We start from the raw sequence: 19,887 nt of genomic DNA, 5'->3' as shown, positions 1-19,887 counted from the left end.
AATATCCCTGCAATAAACCTGGGTACAAGACGTGTGCCATACATCCTACCACAATCACCTATTCCAATTCTGTCACAAGCATTTCCTACCCCATCTAAGGCAGGCCCTTCTGTGAAAACAGCCAAATGATATACAAACTAAGCTGCAATCGCCGTGCTACATTCTACATGGGCCTGACAACTTACAAACAGTCTATCTACATGAATGGCCACCAACCGACTGGCCACAAGACAGCTGCTCCACCCAGTTACTGAGCACACTGTCTAACATTATGTGCTTCACTTCAATGACCACTTCACAATCTGTGCCAACTGGCTCCTTCCTGACAACACCAGCATTTTCAAATTGCACAGGGAGGAACTCTCCCAGTAATATATCATAAGTTCCCATAACCCCCTGGCCTCAACGTTCGTTAGTGCCTGCCCTCCACCTACGTATCCTGCTCCAGCACTACACAACCTTCTATGCCAACAGTCTTTTTTTCCCTTCTCTACTTTCTTAACCCCCCCCCCCCAAAAAAAAAAAAAAAAACACAACTTGACTGCACCTAGCAGCTCTAGCCCACCCCCACCATGCCCCTGCATGCTTCCACATGCAGAACCACATCTTTCCCCACCCCTTATCCTGCTATCCCTTCCCCTCAGCCTCTGTACCCCCACCACCTATACCAGACTGATGTTTCCACCAGGTGCAGTTTTAGTGTGCAGTCTGGCCACAGTGGCTAGACTGGTCATGTGTGCGAGTTGTGCTTGTCGGAATGTATGTGTGTGTCCTCTATTTTGGTAGAAGGCCTTTTAATTGAAGGGTTAAATGCATAACTGTCTTTTCAACATGCCTATCAGCAACTCAAGTCTCCTTTATATGATGAGTAGCAATTCCATATTTTTCACAATATTGTTGTTATTCCATCCTCGACTTTCCACTGCTTGATCTAAACTGTCAGTTTAATAAGTCATGGTTGTGAAATACTAACACAGCTTATTTACAGAAAGGTGGAGTAACTGATATAGGCCATCTTGGGGCAGAGATGGTAAAGGGAATGGAAGATCAGCTGTTCAGAATGGGTATTTTCTTGAAAAGAGAAGGTTAATGAGAAAAGCTATAGGAGTGTACTAGTATTTCAATGAATTTGTAACGCTTTCCATGACACACAGGGATATTTCTATTTCACAAATAGAAATCCGCTGACTATATTTTGGTTTCTCAGGTTTCTATTTGTGATATGGTGAAAGTTGCTTCATCAGGTGTTCCAAGATTCACTTGAAGTGGTTTACCATGAGCTGGCAAAGCAAATGCACCTGCTTACTGCAATAAATGCTGAAATTCCTCTAAGATTTTTGATTTCTATTTCACATATATATTGCTAACAGAGACAAGTAGGGAAATGTTGAGAATAAACATCCTGTGTCCCTGAAGAAAGACGTTTAGCTAAATCACATCAAGCCCAGATAATTTGGTTAGGAAATGAATTACTGGAAATGGTAGATGAGTTTTGCTATTTGTGTAGCAAGACAGTGACACCGAAAGTGGAGAGATATAAAATGTAAACTGACAATAGCAAGGAAAGTGCCCTTGAAAAAGAACAATATTAAAATATGTCATAAATTTAAGTGTTAGGATGCATTTTTCTGAAAGCATTTGTTTGAAGTGTAGCCCTGAAAGGCAGTGAAACATGGATGATAAATAGGATAGTTGAGAAAAGAACACACACTTTTGAAATGTGGTGCTACAGAAGCATGTTGTAGATTACATGAGTGGAGTGGGTAACTACTGAGGCCATACTGAACTGAACAGAAAAGAAATATATGGCACATGTTGGCTAAAAGAAGGGATTGATTGATAGGACACATCTTGAGACATCAAGCAATAGTCAGTTTGGTAAGTAAGGGAAGAGTTGGGGGTTAAAACTGTAGAAGACAACCAAGGCTCAAATACAATAAGCAAGTTCGAGTGGATGTCAGCTGTTGCTGCAATGCAGATACAAATAAAATTGAACAGAACACAAATTTCAATAGCTGCATCAAACCAGACTGATGACTATAACTGTTAATCGATCAATAATGATTGAAATGTTTGAAAGCTTGAACCAATATTCCACGTATTACTTCATTCCCATTACGCTTGCATCATTTCTCTCTAAAAAAAACGAAATGTAAACTTCTATTCATCCATCTGTGCTTCATTGTGCACAGTACAATGATCAACTATGAAGTCATATTTCAAAATTTGTCAGGTAGTATTTGTAGTGTTGCCTCTCGGCTGCCGTTTTTGCCAGTGTGAACTTTTGAGCTTAACTGGTAGCTGACACCTTGCTTCAGCACACAGTTTACTATACATTCACCTTATTTGAGAAGTTTTAAGTTTAACAAGTGATGTGTCACTGCTGTTAGTGCTTGATATGTACATACATTTTTATATTGCTTCTGATCTTAATTACAACTTCCGAAGATGCAATGGTCAAAGCATTTAATGTGAAATAAAATAATAAAAAATTCTTAAATTATTATGACAGAACAGTTCGTAAAGTTCAGAATGATTACAGATTCATTGAAAGGGTTTATTTTCCTTAATTAATCAGTGCTCCATATTGCCAGACATTCACAATATGAATCAGTTAATAGTGGTCATGACCCAAATGGGTTATACATTAATGAGTGAGAGGCAGATACTGACACTGTTCAGTTCATGCATTTTCCACAATTTATTTTTAGAGGCCCTGTGCAGTAACTGAACCCATTTGTGTGTGTTTTATATTGAAGTTTTATTGCCATTTCCTGGAATTATCACGCTACATAAATTTATTTATTTATTTTTTACTCACAAATCTAGGTGGCTGTCTGCAACCACGAGGCTCTATTTCCAATGACTTATTGTACAAGTAATTGCTGATATCTGCATCTTTCATATCTTCAAATGGTGCCAGTGTTTCCAAAAAATGCTGCAATAAAAAAGGACACTCAAAAAATAATTTTGAAGTTATGGCGTGTGGAGTTATAGTTACAATGTATGCATATTCTATATTCTATTTTTTATAAAGATATGAAAAGGAAGATTTACATTAAATACAGTGAAACCAGAGACAGACTTAAAACAGGAATGATCAAAAAGTCAGTATAAATTTGAAAACTTAATAAACCACGGAATAATGTAGATAGAGAGGTAAAAATTGACACACATGCTTGGAATGACATGGGGTTTTATTAGAACCACCCCATATTGCTAGATGCGTGAAAGATCTCTTGCGCGTGTCATTTGGTAATGATCGTTTGCTCAGCCGCCACTTTCGTCATGCTTGGCCTCCCAGGTCCCCAGACCTCAGTCTGTGCGATTATTGGCTTTGGGGTTACCTGAGGTCGCAAGTGTATCGTGATTGACAGACATCTCTAGAGATGCTGAAAGACAACATCCGACGCCAATGCCTCACCATAGCTCCTGACATGCTTTACAGTGCTGTTCACAACATTATTCCTTGACTACAGCTATTGTTGAGTAATGATGGTGGACATATTGAGCATTTCCTGTAAAGAACACCATCTTTGCTTTGTCTTACTCTGTTATGCTAATTATTGCTATTCTGATCAGATGAAGCGCCATCTGTCGGACATTTTTTGAATTTTGTATTTTTTTGGTTCTAATAAAATCCCATGTCATTCCAAGCGTATGTGTCAATTTGTACCTCTCTATCTACATTATTCCGTGATTTATTCAGTTTCCAAATTAATACTGACTTTTTGATCACCCGGTACATTTAATCAAATTATTAGCAACACAAATTTGAGTGCAAGAAAGTAGTGATCTATAACTTTAGAGCTCTACTAAGATATTGTATGTGCGATAGATATAAAAAGAAGAGAGGGGGAGGCGGGAGAGGGGGAGGCGGGAGAGGGGGAGGCGGGAGAGGGGGAGGCGGGAGAGGAGGAGGCGGGAGAGGGGGAGGCGGGAGAGGGGGAGGCGGGAGAGGGGGAGGCGGGAGAGGGGGAGGCGGGAGAGGGGGAGGCGGGAGAGGGGGAGGCGGGAGAGGGGGAGGCGGGAGAGGGGGAGGCGGGAGAGGGGGAGGCGGGAGAGGGGGAGGCGGGAGAGGGGGAGGCGGGAGAGGGGGAGGCGGGAGAGAGGGGGAGGCGGGAGAGAGGGGGAGGCGGGAGAGAGGGGGAGGCGGGAGAGTGTGGGAGGGGAAGAGTGGGGAGTGTGCGAGGGGAAGAGCGGGAGGGGAAGAGCGGGAGGGGAAGAGCGGGAGGGGAAGAGCGGGAGGGGAAGAGCGGGAGGGGAAGAGCGGGAGGGGAAGAGCGGGAGGGGAAGAGCGGGAGGGGAAGAGCGGGAGGGGAAGAGCGGGAGGGGAAGAGCGGGAGGGGAAGAGCGGGAGGGGAAGAGCGGGAGGGGAAGAGCGGGAGGGGAAGAGCGGGAGGGGAAGAGCGGGAGGGGAAGAGCGGGAGGGGAAGAGCGGGAGGGGAAGAGCGGGAGGGGAAGAGCGGGAGGGGAAGAGCGGGAGGGGAAGAGCGGGAGGGGAAGAGCGGGAGGGGAAGAGCGGGAGGGGAAGAGCGGGAGGGGAAGAGCGGGAGGGGAAGAGCGGGAGGGGAAGAGCGGGAGGGGAAGAGCGGGAGGGGAAGAGCGGGAGGGGAAGAGCGGGAGGGGAAGAGCGGGAGGGGAAGAGCGGGAGGGGAAGAGCGGGAGGGGAAGAGCGGGAGGGGAAGAGCGGGAGGGGAAGAGCGGGAGGGGAAGAGTGGGGAGAGGAGGAGAGGGGGAGTGGGGTGTGAGAGAGAGAGAGAGAGAGAGAGAGAGAGTTACGTAACACAAAAGGAAACTGGCAGTTTTATTCTCATGTTTGTTTACACCATTTTTTTCTAGCTTTCCTTCTCTAACTACATCAAAATACCAGATACTACCGATTTAATTGTTAGAAAACAGACTTATTTTCTCTGAGACAAAAATTTCCAGTTTTCAAACTATGAAAAATCAAGGATGGGATGTAACAATATTATGAGAATAAAAGTTGCTACTCACCATATAGCTGAGATGCTGAGTCATAGATAGGCACAACAATAGACTCTCATAAATAAGCTATTGGCCAGTAAGGCATTCACCAAAATTAGATGACGCGCGCATGCGCGCACACGATTGCAGTCTCAGGCATCTGAGGACATACCGCGAGCTGGTGCTGCTGCGAGCAGTGTGGCCTCAGTTGCCTGAGACTGTAGCATCTCCGCTATATGGTGAGTAGCAGCTTTCCTTCTCATAATAAATGTCAAGTTTCAATGGATTTCATCTTTATCATAACAAAATTTCCTTTTTACCAAAGACTTCAGTGAAAAAGGAACCTCTAATCACATAATCTGAGGATTCAGAGTAGCTCCAGGTTTCTCCTGTGATGACATATTATTTGTAAGATTAAGGGTAAAAAAGAAGCAGCAATACTCTCATAATTTATATACAAAAGAAACCTTTTTATTATACCACATATTAGTAGATAGGTACACACCCGAATCTTTGGTTCAGTCTTTAAACAATAAGGTTGGTTCTGGTACTGTTGTATTTCACCCGTTATTTCAGCTACTTTCCGTCGTTTGCTGAAGTTAATAAGTTCTGGAGAGTTTGGCAAGTAGTCAGGATTTCCCTCTTCAATATGAAGGATGTTAGTCAGGTACATACCTGCAGAAATGATTTGTTTTTCATTTCTAGCAACAGTAAAAATTAATGAACTTAAATAGCTGTTTCATGAAGTGTGTTTTTTAAGTGTAAGAAAATATTTATATTACCAACTGAAAAAAAACTAATAAGAATAAACAAATGCATTATATATGTTACAGTATTGACCTCATATATGAACTAAGTACACTAAGGTATTCACATTCACTCTAATAAGAAACCTTCTTTTACCTGTTTCTGCCATTTTTGGCAACATTTGGAGAATCCAATCTTGGGGGTTGGTATGAAACTACATTCAGGTAGTTTTGGCTGCACTGTCAACAGCATTAGTTTATTTATGCAAGCTTCATGAAGTACATCAAGCTCATCTCTCAGTATTATAACAGTAGTTCTAGTTTCTCTTCACAACGAAAGATGACATCAACACACATGGGCAATTCAGAAAATTAACCCAAATGTTTGGAGGTTAATGTTTGCAGCGTAACATAATTTGCTAAATCTACAAATCTTAGTGGAGGTTAAAGTAATCCTAAGCATCAAGATGTGAGGTACGTCCCACTCTCATGATTAGTCTGGTAGCAAAGACGAGATGCACAATCCTTGTGCAATCGATGCAGATAAGAAATCAATTCAATTTCTACTGCTTGCAACAGGATGCAATGTGGTGTATTGCCCAAGAAAGTCCAAAAGATAATGATATTCTTTAAAAACAATAGTCGTAAGAAGAGTTTCAAAAGTAGTGAAAATCAATGCTATAAGGTCGTTCAAAGATGCTTTCGTTCTTTGAAGAGAAGCGATACCCTGATAAAGCAGTTGTGAAATACAGAGACACTACCGTAACACACATTGTTTGAATAGTAAACTGGTATTTGAAATTAAACAAAATACTAAATCAACATCAAAATAATTCAGCATAAGGAAAACCACACCAGAATGTATTACATTAACATACTTCCATTACCGTTCATGTGCAACATAAGCTCTGCAGCAAGGCACACAAGTGTCCACTGCAGTCAGACAATGTGTAACTCACCTACAACAGCAGTAACTGAAAAGAAAGTGATCTCTGGTTCCTGCTCACCTTCCTGCATCTTAATAATTCGGAATAAATGCAAAAACTGAAGTAATTTGAAGAATACCAATGGTCAGTCAGCACAAGTGTCTTAGGGAGGCAAAATACCACTACCACCGCCGCTTCTGCCTCTACTACTACTACTACTACTACTGATAATAATAATAAAAATAATAATAATTGAAATACAAAGGAAATCTGATGTCATTTCGTGCCAAAAAGTCTTAAGAATACTTCTACAGTCTGTAAAGATATTTACAGTATGACTGCTGACAGACAGTGTTTGCATCCAGGTAACAGCTTCACCGTGATGTGGAATTTCACCAAGTTACATGTATTGCTCACCTTCTTGCACCAAAAGGTGGCACATAGGAAAATTTTTTTATGCTTTAAATGATAATTAAACTGTTACCTGGCTCATAATTAGAAGACCCTGCCTTTGAAATTAGCTGAGGAAGCCTGCATTTGGATATGTTGAGCCGTACCTTTCATCTGCTCGTTTTTGTTTTTTTTTGTAGATGTGAAGAGTTGGAGGTTTATCATTACTGCCTTTAGTATTCTTGTCATCGGATTCACTCACATGACTATAAATTCCACTTACTTATTTAATCTTTGAGTATTTTCCATGCTATTAACGTTTGTGCAAATTGAACAATACACAATATCACAGCACCTCAGTTTACCTATAAGAATCTAATGGTTTACAGGGCAAATGTCTAGCTCAAATCGATCAGTATAGCATTAACAGATGATTTTGCTTCAAAGACACTGCATATGGCCGAAACAACATTTTCAACAGCTTCTGGTGTACATGATTTTTCCCTGAAGCCTTAACGAGTTTGTCAGTGTTTCATTACAGATAAAATGTTTGTAAATATGTTGATACATACAATGTTATACTATTATCAAAAGTATCAGGGCAAAAGAAATCTGACAGCAATTAGCAACACATGAGTTGTTTCCTTTTTATGGATCTGAACCTCAATTAGTAAAAACAGAACCTTTATTGGACCACACTGCTGTCCAACTGTTAAGACAGCTTTTCTCAGGAACGAGTACAGGTATCAAGTTGAAATTTTGTCACATAATAAGTTCTACAGTCCCTTGGCGGCAAAAAGAAAAAAAGCTTCTAAATCAACGCAATCAAAAGACATGACCATGTTTTGATGCTCACTAACACACTCATCAAAACCTATAGGAAGCTTCCCATTGACCTAGATTCATAAACTTTGGCAAGAAGCGTGGTTTCACAGCACAAGTAAAAGAAAAAATACAAAGCTTGTAATTTGTAATTATATTACATAAGAAACATTCCACGTGGGAAAAATATATCTAAAAACAAAGATGATTTAACTTACCAAACAAAAGCGTTGGTATGTTGATAGACACACAAATAAACACAAACACACACACAAAATTCAAGCTTTCGCAACCAACGGTTGCATCATCAGGAAAGAGGGAAGGAGAGGGGAAAGACGAAAGGATGTGGGTTTTTTTTCCCCCCACGTGGAATGTTTCCCTCTATATATTTCTGTTACAGACTTACATTTTACTCATAATCTGTCAAAAATCTAAGCAATTACTGTAGGAATTTTGATCTGGTTCTCAGTAATAGGCAGTGTGATTCACAAGGAAAGATTTTGCATATAATTTACAAATATTTCAATTTAACTGGCTGAGTTACAGTGAAGTGAATCCCCCAGCTGCTGTGAAAACAATGCTTTTGCCACCTAGTGCTGATAGGTGTAATGTCAACTGACTACTGCGTCACACCGGTGCTAGCATCGCAGATCCTTTACCAACTGCTTATTCTACAAACAAACATTCCCCGACTGTCTATGCCTATGACATGTACAGCATCTGTAAAACTGCAGTTCCATTGTTTGGAATCAGGTTCTGATATCCCATGTCATATCCATTTAAGCATTCCATAGAACAATTCAACACAAGCATAACAACAGTAGCCCTGTGGACGACCGTAGCGTTTTATACTCTGGAGACTTCTGTCAAATCTTACAAGTAACTACTACAGGGATAAGAGCAGATGAGGTCAACACAACTGCAATAACAAATGCAAAGTTGCACAAAAAATTTAAATTTAAAATTAAAGCATTCTAAAAAATCTTACAATTCCTGGAACTGGTATCTTGGCAGTATCAATACTGATAACAGGAAAAAATTGTCAATACTCTCAATTCCCGGGATGGATGAATTGTCTATACACACGATTAAGTTAGTGTGGAATCCTCTGAGCGTGAGTCATACTCGCACTTCCCCAGTTTTTTTTAAGGCAGAGGGACAACTACTATTATTTTTAAACAGGCTGGAAAAGATAAAAATTCTATTTATTAGTATATAAACTGGTTGCAGTATAAGATCTGCTATCTTCTTAATAACAAAATTTGACAGGTCACAGAAATCTGATTTTGAGTTGCTGAATTTTGCTGTAGCTACTGCAATGTCAGTGACAGCAATTTTTGTCCATTTGAATGTCGATGTTTCAGGTCTGTTGGGCGATACGAATAACTTTGTCTTTTCTACATTTCAGTCTATCTGCTCAGAGCTAAGATTTTTAGGAACAATGCCTCCACACAGTGTCCACATGTTCAAATCCGACATAATTTCTGTGTTGTCTGCGAAGAGAGAGATTGAGCTATCTGATTAGGGTTTAGATGATTGTGCTTAGTGCTATCTGTTTTAACTTTTCCAATGTTTCTGTCACTTTTATATGGTTTTATATCACCAACGAATGCTAAAACGAGACTGTCTGAGTGTATCATTAAGCATCTATAAACAAGATTTCACACAAACGATGGCAATGGGTAGAAGGATTTGAATGACAACTGTCACCTCTTGCAAAAATTGATGGGATAGCAATTTGAAATTTACCAAAGAATGTTAAACTGCAGTGAACATTACTTAATGTAAATACACAAAATTTGTTGCCTAAGATGCACAAACTGCAGAAATTTTTGAAATATTAATTATCTGTTTTGAAAAAAGAGAAGTGACTCAAGAGTAGAATATGAAAAAAGATAGATAGAACTAAAATCCAATTGAGAATGTTCTGAAGGACGTAGTACGAGCCAAGTAATTTTATTTAAGAAAATAATTTTAAAGGCACTGTTATTTGTCACACACTACAACTCATTTGCTTCTGTTCTCAGAGAGCAGAGAGAGAGAGAGAGAGAGAGAGAGAGAGAGAGAGAGAGAGAGAGAGAGAGAGAGAGGGGGGGGGGGGCGGCACTAAAGCCAGAAGTAACTACATAACTATACTCACAACACTGGCATCATCAATAATTATCAGGATATATTATATCATACGACCATGGATCACCATGTTGACAGAATCTTATTTTCAGGATAATGAATGACCCCTCAACCTCATGCAGAACATAGAAAATAGAATAACTAAACAAATTTACAACCCCCTCCTATTTCAAGTTATCTAGAAAACTCACCAAAAAAAGGAACACACGGAGGATTAATCGACCGAAGTTTCTCTTGATATTTTCGAAAATGATCACTATTTAGCTCTCTTGCATCCTCAAGAGCTTTCTCCAAACGAGCTGATATGGCCTGCAAGGGAAATAATATTTCAGTAATGTTAGATTTATAAACCCAAGAGTAACCTCTTAAACAGAACTTCGGTATAATGAAAATGTGAAGTGCTGACAGGGAAATATAGCCAATAATGACATACTGTCTGTTGACTTTTGTTTATGGTTTTTCGGTCAACAGTTTTTTAACGATTTTCCTAATAGTCCTGTAAGAGAAGGAAAATTAGGATAAAAATTCTGTGTAGTCACACATCTTTGTACAGTGGTAGGAGGCAGTGCCATGAACAACATATTAAAAATCCTGCGGAAGAATGGGTGTGGTGTTTAAAGGTAACTTTTTATGTTTCTCTAGAACAACACAAAAACTGCAGCTTCTAGCACAAATTTTTTCCAGTACAAAATTAACCTACATGAAATTTCATACAGAAATGGGCCTATTCATTTCTTCTATGGAACTAATAGTTTCTGTGTTGCAGGGGATGGAAAAACCACAAATTATTAACAACAACAATATTATGAAAAGGTAGCAGCTACTCACCATATAGCAGAGATGCTGAGTCACAGATAGGCACGACAAAAAGACTGTCAGAAAGTGAGCTTTCGGCCAATGAGGCCTTCATTGAATATAGACACCATACACACACACGCTCACACAAATGCAACTCACACACACATGACCACAGTCTATGGCTGTTGAGTCTGGCTTCAACAGCCAGAGAATGTGGTCACATGGGTGTGTGTTATATTGTTTATTTTCAACGAAGGCCTGTTGGGCTGAAAGCTCACTTTCTGGCAGTCTTTTTGTCATGCCTATCTGTGACTCAGCATCTCCACTATATGGTCAGTAGCAACTACATTCCATCCTGCATTTTCCATTGTTAGATTATTAACAATAGCATTTAAATTGTATAAAATTAATGTATATTAGTAAAAGAAGCGGTTTAAGCACAAATATTAAATGTGTATACCATACCGAAGTGCAAGAGACCTGTTTTCAGAGGTGAATTATGTTCTGAAGGTGTAATGTATTGTAGAGGAGGATCAGTGTGAAGGTTAGAAGTGTGAGGGTAGACATGTTGCCACACTATGCTCACAAACTTCCCTCCTTCATAGACCTGCACACTAAAGAGCAAGCAGGGGTTCCCTACTCTTATCAACCCCCGTACATCACAAGAAGCAACTGCAGGGTGTTGCACAAAGTTATACCAATCCTTCCGTACTGCACCTTATGAGTCACTGACAATGCAGTACACAGACACGCCCAAGGAGTGAAGAGCACTGTCTGGCAGGGTGTGCAGCGACCAGAGACTGCCAGAGGCAGCATCAGAAGGTGGGGTGTGGAGAAAAAAATGGGGAGTGGAAAAAGAGAGGAACAGGGAAGGGAAAAGGGCAGGTGGGTACACTGGCAAAGTGGCACACAAAAGGAGTGAGGACATGTCAAAAGGGTGAAGGGTGTGGGTTCAGTAGGTTACCACAGGTTGAGGCAGGGATAATTTTGGGAGCAGAGAATGTGCTGTAAGGATAACTCCCACATGCGAAGTTCAGAAAAGCTGCTGGTGGAGGGGAGAATCCAGATGGCTCAGGTAGTGAAGCAGCCACTGAAATCAAGCATGTTTTGTTCAGCTGCATGCTGTGGCAGTGGGTGGTCTACATTGCTCTTGGCCACAGTTTGGGGAATTGGCCATTTATCCTGGTGGACAGCTAGTTGGTAGTTATCCCAATGGTTACAGCACTGCTAGTATGCAGCATGGCTGATTTCACAGGTGACCCGACCTCTGACGGGGTGGGATAAGCCTGCGACAGGACTGCAATAGGAAGTGCCAAGTGGGTAGCTTGGGCAGTGGTTGGCAAGGGGTTGAGACTGGGAAAAGCAAAGGTATGGACTAGGATGTTGTAGAGGTTGGGTGGACAAGGGAATTTCAGAGCATGATGATAGACGAGTCTGGGTTTTTTTTTTCCTCATTGTGCCTGTCTGCTACTTAATGCCTCCTTCATGTGGTGAGTAGCTACCTATATGTGGGGAGTAGCTACCCATCCCTTCCACACAGTTGTTGTTTCATATCTGTATTCCATATCGGTGAAAAATAAAACAGCCCACCAACCCAGATGTGCGTGCACAGTTCACTGTCAGTGATCCACGAGGCAAGCAGCAGAAGTGTTGGAACAACTTTGTAAAATCAATTCTTGCTTCTTGTGACGTATGGTAGAGACCGTGGGGTCTTTCTTCAGTTTGCAGACCCACTAAGGAGGGACCACAATCCAGCAACTGCCTTTCCTCAAACCTCTACCCTCCACCCTCTATGCCCCCCCCCCCCCACGCCCCCCACCTCTGCCCATCACATCTACAGAATACAACGATTTATCCCTTAGTATGGTTCTACTACACTTGGATGATATACAGCTTTAATATTTGTCAACTTACTTTATTTAAGAATAAACATTAATTTTACACCATTAAGACACCAGTTTTAATAACCTACAGTCCTTCCATCCACTGCAATATATAGGGGAGGGCAGAAAAATAAAAATAAAAAAAGGAATCGGACCTTTTTGTGGGGAATTTAATGTAGTTTAATTTTGTACTGTGAAACATTTTCGCCAGAAGCTATAATTTTTTAGTCATCCAAGGAAAAGATAAAAAGTGATTAAGCCCCCACCCACCCTCCCAGTCACTCAGGAGTTTAGCAGGTTGTTCACGGCCCTCTCTCCTACCTCTGTACAATAGTTTGCAATTACACAAATTTTTCCCCTAGTAAAGCTTTTATTGGTCTCCATCAACAGCACTATAATGTTGCCAGTATGAGTGGCTGCCACCGTCAAAGGCTCACCCTAAATTACCGTTAGTGGACCACAGTCGAGCCCATAACCAGAAATTATTTGGGACCGTCATGCCTTTGTCTCAGGACCTTTTCCTGCTCACTACAGCCATGGTTTTCTCTATGCTAACTTCAATAGTTGTGGGCCACTGTGTGGCAATCCAGGATCGATTTACATTGAGTTTTCTTATTTCTTGTTAATTTTATGAATCTCAATGGCTCACCTGAACAAACAGGCATGGTAGCCATTCTAAACAGCATGAGTCTGTATGTTGGTGAATTTTATTACTTGGCTGATCTCTCACAGAGCACACTCCGCCACAGCTGATTTCTTCACCTGTTCCAACCTGCAATACCATTTAAGTTCGATGAACCTGGTACTGGTGGATTGTCCTGTCATTTTGACACAGACTTTTCCACATGTGTTCCCGACGTTGCAAGTGGGCGACATTTGTCTTTTGCAAACAGAATTACTCACATACTGCAAAAACAAATTAGGAAGATCGAAGAGTGTCTCAGATCAGAAAAGAAACCACTCACAATGCTGCGGGTGTTTGGCATACCACACGCAGAGTATGTTTGGAAAAGTTTACGTCATAATGTCTGAATGATCCATCAGTTCCGAGATCAGTGTACAGAAACAGTACTGTAGTTTCGGGCAGGTAGAGAAATCAGCATTGGAGGAGTATGTGCCGTGAGACTTATCATGTAAAAGTATTCCCTGATACATTGGTTCTCTCTGCAAAGACCTACCCCATCCGCTTGTTCAGGAAAGTGTTAATTTTAAATTCATAAACATGACAATACTTTTAACAAGAAAGAAGTAAGACTCAAGATAAACAGATCCTGGAATCTTTTGCTGTGGCTATCAATCACTGCAGATAACAGGAGAACCACAGTTAAAATGGCCAGGGAAATGCCTGGAGAAGTTTGTGTGACAGATATATATAATCTCCAGTCACAGGCTCAAGTCCACTCAGCTACTGGTAATGGAGGGCAAATGTTTGACAATGCCAGCCACTTGTGCTGACAAAACATAAGAAACATCACTAACAGCAATTCTGTACATAGCTTATAATGTTAAGTCACAGTAACATACAGAATATAAAACAATACCATACCTGGAAAGTAAATTTAAGCCTGAAGACTGATGCAGATCCCATTGCCGACACAACAGCCAATACACCATTAAAATTGTTCAGTTCCTGTAAAACTAACATAATCTCAATTATCCGAGATACTATTGCAACTCTTTCTTCAAAGTTTTCTGCTTCCACAATATTTTTTTCTAGCCATCGTGTGAACTGCAAACAAGCAAAAATATTACTAGTTACAATGCACAATTTTTGCATCTCATCTATTTTATTGTAGTTCAATTTCTACACCTCCCTTTAATATTGCAAATATTCATCTTGAATTACAAAACTGAAAGAAGTTACTCATGCCAGCTGACACAATAGAGGGTAGGGTGTAGCAGACAGCACTACATGATTTAAGATGAAAGACAAGGAGGTGAAAGTGTACAATGCATTTCTTCTCCATTAAAAATATATCACTTGAAACAAACGATGGTGTCCTAAAACAAAAACAAAAGAGTAAGTTACAACAACTGACAAAGTGCATATTGCTCAGTCAGTCAATGAGATACCAATTGACAAGGTAAAAGAAATGAAAATGTTTGAATATTCTCTTCCACATGAAAGCCACTGTGCCGTCCATATATTGTACTACAGAAAATATATTACTGCAGATCTGCATCTGAGCTGTAAGTGGAAGCCAGGAAAATCCCTTAAATACACAGTTTCTTTGCAAAATCATACATGGTTAATTTTTTTGTATTCATTAATCCACTACGTAAGAATATTGCAAGAAAGAAAGTTGTTGCTCACCATATAGCACAGATATTGGGTTGCAGATAGGCACAAACCAAAACACTGTCACAAATAAAGCTTTAGGCCAGTAAAGCCTTCGCCAAACATAGAACACACACACGCGCACGCACACACACACACACACACACACACACACACACACACAAATGCAACTCACACACAACAGTGGTCTCAGACAACTGAGGCCACACTGTGAGCAACAGCACCAGTGCATGATGGGACTGGCAACTGGGTGAGGGTAAGGAGGAGGCTGTGGCGGGGAAGGGGAGGGATAGTAAGGTAGGGGTGGTGGACAGTAAAGTGCTGCAGGTTAGATGGGGGGCTGGCGAGAGGTGGAGAGGGGAAGGGAGCGGGACGCAGCAGAAAAGGAGGGAATTAAAAAGACTGAGTGCGGAGGTAGAATCAGGGCTGCATAGTGCTGGAATGGGAACAGGGAAGGGGCTGGGTGGGTGAGGACAAATACTGATGGAGGTTGAGGCCAGAAGGGTTACAGCGGTGTAGGATAATTGCAGGGAAAGTTCCCACCTGCGTAATTCAGAAAGCTGGTGTTGCTGGGAAGGATTCATATGGCACAGGCTGTAAGCAGTCATTGAAGTGAAGGAGTCATGTTTGGCAGTATGCTCAACAACAGGGTGGTCCACTTGTTTCTTGACCACAGTTTGTTGGTGGCCATTCATGTGGACAGACAGCTTGTTGGCTGTCATGCCCATATAGAATGCAGCACAGTGGTTGCAGCTTAGCTTGTAGATCACACGACTGGTTTCACAGGCCTTTGATGGGATAGGTTATGTTTGTGACCAGACTGGAGTAGGCGGTCGTGGGAGGATGTACGGGACAGTCTTGCATCTATGTCTACTACAGGGGTATGAGCCATGAGGTAAGGGGTCTGGAGCAGAGTTGCGTACGGATGGACGAGTATAGTGCGTAGGTTCAGTGAACAGCGGAATACCACTGCGGGAGGGGTGGGAAGGATAGTGGGCAGGACATTTCTCATTTCAGGGCATGACGAGAGGTAATTGTACCCCTGGCAGAGAATGGAATTAAGTTGCTCCAGTCCTGGGTGGTACTGAGTTACGAGGGGAATGCTCCTCTACGGCTGGGCAGTGGGACTTCGGGAGGTGGAGGGAGACTGGAAAGATAAGGCACGGGAGATTAGTTTTTGTAGTCACAGCCACAACACCACGTAATGTTGGCGAAAACTCTGCCTGTGTTTTGAAAAATCAGAGAAGTGCAGGTTCAAATGACCATAGGTCACGAAATCTGCATATTCACTTTGCCAACAACATATGAGAATGCACCACAATATCAAAACCATGAGAAGTTGTAAATTGTGTAGCAGAATAGCTACCAAAATAAATGTCCAATTCTATCATGTAAATTAGAAAATAAAAAACAACCCACTGAAGATAGCACAAAATGTGCTGAAACATGTCCGAGGGTGAAACAAAACAGAAAAAAGGTGTCTCGCATAAGGTGAAATTCCTCTTCCCATATCATAGCAAGGACAGACATAACAAGAACTGCAAGACCACAAGATGACTATCGAGGAAAGTGGCTTATTGGGTTGAGTAGGACTACGTGATGCAAATGGGGAAGAAGTTGTTGAGGATCTGGAGGAATGTGGATAGATTCCGGGTAATATGTTGAAGGTGTTGGTCTACCACCACATCCAGTGTTTTTATTTCTCTCATTTTCCAATCCCCCCCCCCTCCCCACATCTCACCAGCCCTCCATCTAACATGCAGCACTTCCACTGTCCGCCACCTCTATTCTACTATCCCGTCCCCTCCCAACCCAGCCTCCTCCTTACCCTCACCCTCACCCTGTTGCCATTCCCATCGTGCACTGGTTCTGCTGTTCGCAGTCTGGCCCAGTTGCCTGAGACCCAGTCGCGTGTGTGTGTGTGTGTGTGTGTGTGTGTGTGTGTGTGTGTGTGTGTGTTTTGATGAAGGCCTTAATGGCCAAAAGCTTTATTTGTGACAGTCTTTTTGTTGTACCTATCTGTGAATCAGTATCTACGCTATATGGTGAGTAGCAACTTTCCTTCTCATAACATTATTACAATCCGTCCTCGATTTTCCATTGTTTAATCCACCAAGTGTTTTAAGTGTATGACAAAATCTCGGGAAGCTCTCTGCATATAATGCAGTTTAATGTTCCCGAGGAGGAGGAGGAATTGCTGGGAGATCTTTTCACTTTCATATGAGAACTTAGCTTTCAGGGTGTTCATGGAGTGGATACAAAGGCAACACAGCCTCATTCCAAATCAAACATGTCAGTAGGTGGCAATTTGAGTGTTATGGATAATAAGTGGAGGTGTGTCTAATGGCTGAAAATCATTAACACAACTCCCTTTGCTATTTTACTTCATTATTTGTTTTGCCTGTAAAACTGTTTTGCTAATAGCACATGCAAGTCAAAAGGGAAAAGGTGAGAATCTACAGCCCTACCAATAAACATGTCATTACAGATAATGTAGAAGATGACTGTATGTAAATCAGCCTAATTCAAGGAACTATCTCAGTGTCCACTTCGAATACAGGTATCACAGCGAAACTCTGAAAATTCTACAAGAAGATTGAAAGGGATTCTGATCTCCAGTCCTCGTGGATACAAGTATAAAAATTAGTGTCACCTCACCTGAAAGTAAGTCTGAAGAATTATTATCTCTTGGAATTATATAAACATATTTACTCTGTGCTAGGCTCTTTAGCTCTTCTACTTCAGTCCCGAACCCATTCCAGTTTCAATGAAGTACAACTGCCCTTTGTCAGTAATTCCTCCCCCCACATCCTCATCGTATCTTCGTTGGGGGAGCACTACAACAACAGAAAGGGCAAGGAAAAGAACAACTTAATTCTGGTTGTAATACTTTGATTTCCAAAACTGTTGCTTACATCGAAATTTTTTCAGTGTTTCGTGATTCAATAGCTACTTTTCCAAGTTTCAATTTACTTTCGTTATCGGAATCACAGTGTGTCGTTAATGCAGCAAAGACACAGTATCTAATTTCACTTTTGTCAGGTTATTATAGAATGGTGGATATCAGTCTTGTTTCGATTAATTAAGAATTCAATGCCGATTTGGAAATAAATGTGGTTATATGTATAGCTGCAGACTCGCTTCTCATACAGTGCAGACACTGTAATGGGTTAACTGGCTACGAACGTAAATAAATGAGAATGTGGACAGCCTGAGAGGAGAGGAGGGATACAAGGGGAGCCCTTCCACAGGTCTGGCAGCCTGAACCCTTGTTCTGTGCTTCTGCAAACATATACCTGACACAAAGTCATAGTGATCACCATTCTTTCTGGTGTCTGGTGTTACGAGAGTTGTACTCGAACCCTGTGGTGGACTAGTGTTAGTTTTTTCCCTCATTCTAAAATAAGAACAGGAAACAATGAGCAATGCACAATCCAAAGCAAAGCGGAGTACCCAAAGCATTCAGTAACAGCTACAGCGCAACCATTTTCTGGTGGTGTAAATGTGCCATTTCGGGCATGACCTCTATCAGTACCTTACATAATTCTAGTTCAAAACTCCCCCCTCTGAAACTGCCAAGTAGAAGCATCCACATAATATTACTATTTGTATTCAGTCATCGACTTCACAAATGTTTTGACTAGTATGGAAAGGACCTCTGTTCTGCAGTTCATTAGCTGCATAGTTTAGCACACTGTGTCTTCTCTTACTTTAATTTTCTTCCTATACTCTGGACTCTACACTAGATTGTGACATACACGGTCAAACAATGCCTACAGCCAGGAATATGTCTTTCTGAACAAGGAGTGTTTTACTGTACTTTCTGACCATTACATACTACGGTAATGTTCATATTACTGGCATTTACAACACACAAGAATTTTTAAGAGCCTTATAAGCTTGGTGTAATGAGGCTTACAGTAACCCAATAATACTGACATATTTAAAGTCAATTCAAAGGCTATAGTTGTCCCCAGCACCAATCTATACTTTTCCCCTGTATTTCCTACTTGAGTGACATATTCTAGCATCTACTCATTTTGTAACCCACTGTAGCACATCAGAACACTTTCGATGAAATTATACGTCCGTGTTTTGCATAACTCCCATTACAAAACTGGGCAGCACATGGACATAGTGCCAAAATTATTTAATAGACAATTAAGATCTCTTTCTTTACAGTTCGAGGACTTTATGAAATCTTACATTTGTCGTATGTTTGATCATGCGAAGAAGGTTCGGGGAAGTCTGTTCTTTTTCCTTTTTGGTCCACACACTTCCAACAAGTTCTGATGGTTTTACTGCCCTGTAGAGTTCGAACTCCAACAATGTCAGCTGACGAGCAATTTCTATTGGATGTAGCTGCAAAGAAACAAAAAGTCAGTAAATAATTCTATTCTGCGAGTCAAATATCAAATGTTTCTAAAAGTAGTGAAATGCTTACTTACAGTCAGAATATTCCATTCTTCTTCAGGGCAGCGGATATGCCATTCAGTCGGAGGTGGCGAACGGTCAAAAGCAAATCTAATTTCTCTCTGCTGTTCAGCTGGATCAGACTGAAATATATCAATTTACAACGTATTTTTTCACAATAATTTCAAAATATTTACAACATAGTTTTTCACAACAATTTCAAAATATCTTCATTAGACATACTTTACTGCTTACCTTTCGCTGCACAATTTTCAACACTGAATCGACCCACTTCCTCATTGATTTTCCATTTACTGTATTTAAAAAATTGTTAAGTTGCTCTAACAATGCTGGATCCCTTTCAAAGTCATAAAAATGGTGATCTACCCAATGTCTTAGTACGTTTAGCACCCTGCAAGCAGAATCCCACAGTTTTAAGATATTTTATTAAAAAAATTATCATATTCAGTAAAATTTAAGGCTAACTCTGAATTAAAAAGGAAATCAGATGA

General features: G+C 40.9%; 1 protein-coding gene across 1 annotated transcript in view; it reads right to left on the bottom strand.

The window, feature by feature from the left end:
* Nucleotides 1-19,887, bottom strand: part of LOC126203934 (protein son of sevenless) — a 168,431-nt gene that overhangs the window by 54,875 nt on the left and 93,669 nt on the right. Inside the window, exons 15-21 of the mRNA XM_049938330.1 lie at nucleotides 19,631-19,787; nucleotides 19,411-19,518; nucleotides 19,169-19,324; nucleotides 14,210-14,392; nucleotides 10,174-10,291; nucleotides 5,474-5,643; nucleotides 2,822-2,938 (exon numbers count right to left, since the gene is read on the bottom strand). Coding sequence (XP_049794287.1) covers nucleotides 2,822-2,938; nucleotides 5,474-5,643; nucleotides 10,174-10,291; nucleotides 14,210-14,392; nucleotides 19,169-19,324; nucleotides 19,411-19,518; nucleotides 19,631-19,787 — 1,009 coding nt within the window. The remainder of the gene's footprint in view (nucleotides 1-2,821; nucleotides 2,939-5,473; nucleotides 5,644-10,173; nucleotides 10,292-14,209; nucleotides 14,393-19,168; nucleotides 19,325-19,410; nucleotides 19,519-19,630; nucleotides 19,788-19,887) is intronic.

The sequence above is a fragment of the Schistocerca nitens genome, chromosome 9 (genome assembly GCF_023898315.1).
Source record: "Schistocerca nitens isolate TAMUIC-IGC-003100 chromosome 9, iqSchNite1.1, whole genome shotgun sequence".
Classification (NCBI taxonomy): domain Eukaryota; kingdom Metazoa; phylum Arthropoda; class Insecta; order Orthoptera; family Acrididae; genus Schistocerca; species Schistocerca nitens.
This window is presented reverse-complemented; position numbering and strand designations above follow the sequence as displayed.